The 1,874-nt window shown below is 37.7% G+C and overlaps 1 protein-coding gene across 1 annotated transcript; it reads left to right on the top strand.

Annotated features, from left to right (window-relative positions):
* The first annotated feature begins 440 nt into the window (after positions 1-440).
* LOC129675289 (vomeronasal type-1 receptor 100-like) lies at positions 441-1,367 on the top strand. Its single transcript, XM_055605321.1, is given in 1 exon segment — positions 441-1,367. A coding segment is annotated over 1 exon segment (927 nt).
* The last annotated feature ends 507 nt before the right edge of the window (positions 1,368-1,874 follow it).

Raw genomic sequence — 1,874 nt, 5'->3', positions numbered from 1 at the left:
TCACCTGATTGTTTGGATTCTTTTAGTAATTTTTTTCTTCAGACTGACACAATTTTGTTCAGTTGGACAAATGTGATTAATATTTTGTGATCCTCACTACTATTTTAGGTGGCAACAATAACATGAGGCAATTTAAATCAATAGGATTGGTTTTCTAAAGTTGATATGCAGGTGCAATGCAGGTTCACAAAGTTTCAGTTCTGTATAGACATGAATGTGGATGCATTTGTTAATCTATATGTGCTATATATAGAAGCGACACATGGAGGCTATATACTAATGCAGGCTACGATGGACAGTCTAGAACTTCAAAAGTTAAAAATACGGATCAATCAAAAATTAGTGGGGAAAATGGAATTATGATACAGACATACTGTCCAAATAATTACAAGTTTGAAGTGTAATCTTTTTTTTTCAGGTATAAGAACTATGCTTCCACTATGGTCTTAAGATGAATACACTTCTCACCTATGTCCTCATTAAAGGATGTCCTTTATATTCAAGCTGGGCTTGGAGTCCTGGCCAATTTGTTTCTCTTTTTTTTCTATTCTTTCACAATCCTAGGTCAGAGACCTAAGCCCATGGACCTGATGTCTTGTCAACTAACCTTCATTCATATAATGATGCTCCTCACAGGAGACATTTGGCTCACAGACATGTTTGAGTCACTGAACATTGAGAATTACATCAAATGTAAGGCAACTTTCTACATACACAGGGTAATGAGAGGCCTCTCTATCTGCATCACCTGCCTCCTGAGTGTGTTCCAGGCTGTCACTATCAGTCCCAGTAGCTCTCTGTTGGCAAATTTTAAACCTAAGCTTAAAATATACATGATCTATGCTTTCTTATGTATTTGGTCTTTCAATTTGTCCTTCAGTAGTAACCTGATCTTCTATGTTGGTGGATTTACCAATGTGAATGAGACAAACCAGATGAAGGTCACTGAATCCTGTGTAGTCTTCCCAATGGACTACATCTTCAGGGGATTTATTCTCACAGTGATCACCTCCAGAGATGCATTTCTTGTAGCAGTCATGCTGACTACAAGTACCTACATGGTGATTATCCTGTTCAGACATCAGAGGCAATGCAAGCATCTTCATAGCATCAGCCATCTGAGAGCGTCCCCCGAGAAAAGGGCCACCCAGACCATCTTGCTGCTGGTATTTTTCTTTGTGGTCATATACTGGGTGGACTTTATCATCTCATCTACTTCAGTCCTTGTGTGGATGTATGACCCAGTCATCCTGACTATTCAGAAATTTGTGATGAATGCCTATCCCACTATTACTCCTTTGGTACACATCAGTTCTGATAAGAGAATCATCAATGTGCTGAAAATCTTGCAGTTAAAACGCCACTAGATTTTTAAAGGATTTTTTCTTCTTTTAAAAATGATGAATTCATTTTTATTTATATATTGTGCCAGCATGTATGCATGTGTGCATTCCCGGTGACCTCAGAGTTCTGAAGCGTATAAACAAGCCTCAATAGATACAAGAAAATTGAAATAGCCACTTGTATTTTATCAGACCACCTGGGATTAACGCTGGAACTCAGCAACAACAGGAAGAACAGAAAGCCTTTTAACACATGGAAACTGAAAAACCTTTCTATTCAAAGATCACTGGGTCAGGGAAGAAACAAAGAAAGAAACTAATAACTTTCTAGAATTCAATGAAAAAGAAGACACAACATAGCCAAACTTATGAGACACAATGAAAGCGGTGCCAATCGGGAATTCATAGCACTAAGTCCCTTATTTCAGAAACTGTAGTGTTTTACTAGCATATTAAAAGCACACCTTAAAGCTCTAGAACAAAAAGAAGCAAACACACCCAAAAGAAATAGATGGCAGGAAATAATCAAAC

Source organism: Psammomys obesus, unplaced genomic scaffold, assembly GCF_907164565.1.
Source record: "Psammomys obesus unplaced genomic scaffold, mPsaObe1.curated_primary_1811, whole genome shotgun sequence".
Classification (NCBI taxonomy): domain Eukaryota; kingdom Metazoa; phylum Chordata; class Mammalia; order Rodentia; family Muridae; genus Psammomys; species Psammomys obesus.
The sequence above is the reverse complement of the archived record's forward strand: the minus strand, read 5'-3'. Positions and strand labels throughout refer to the sequence as shown.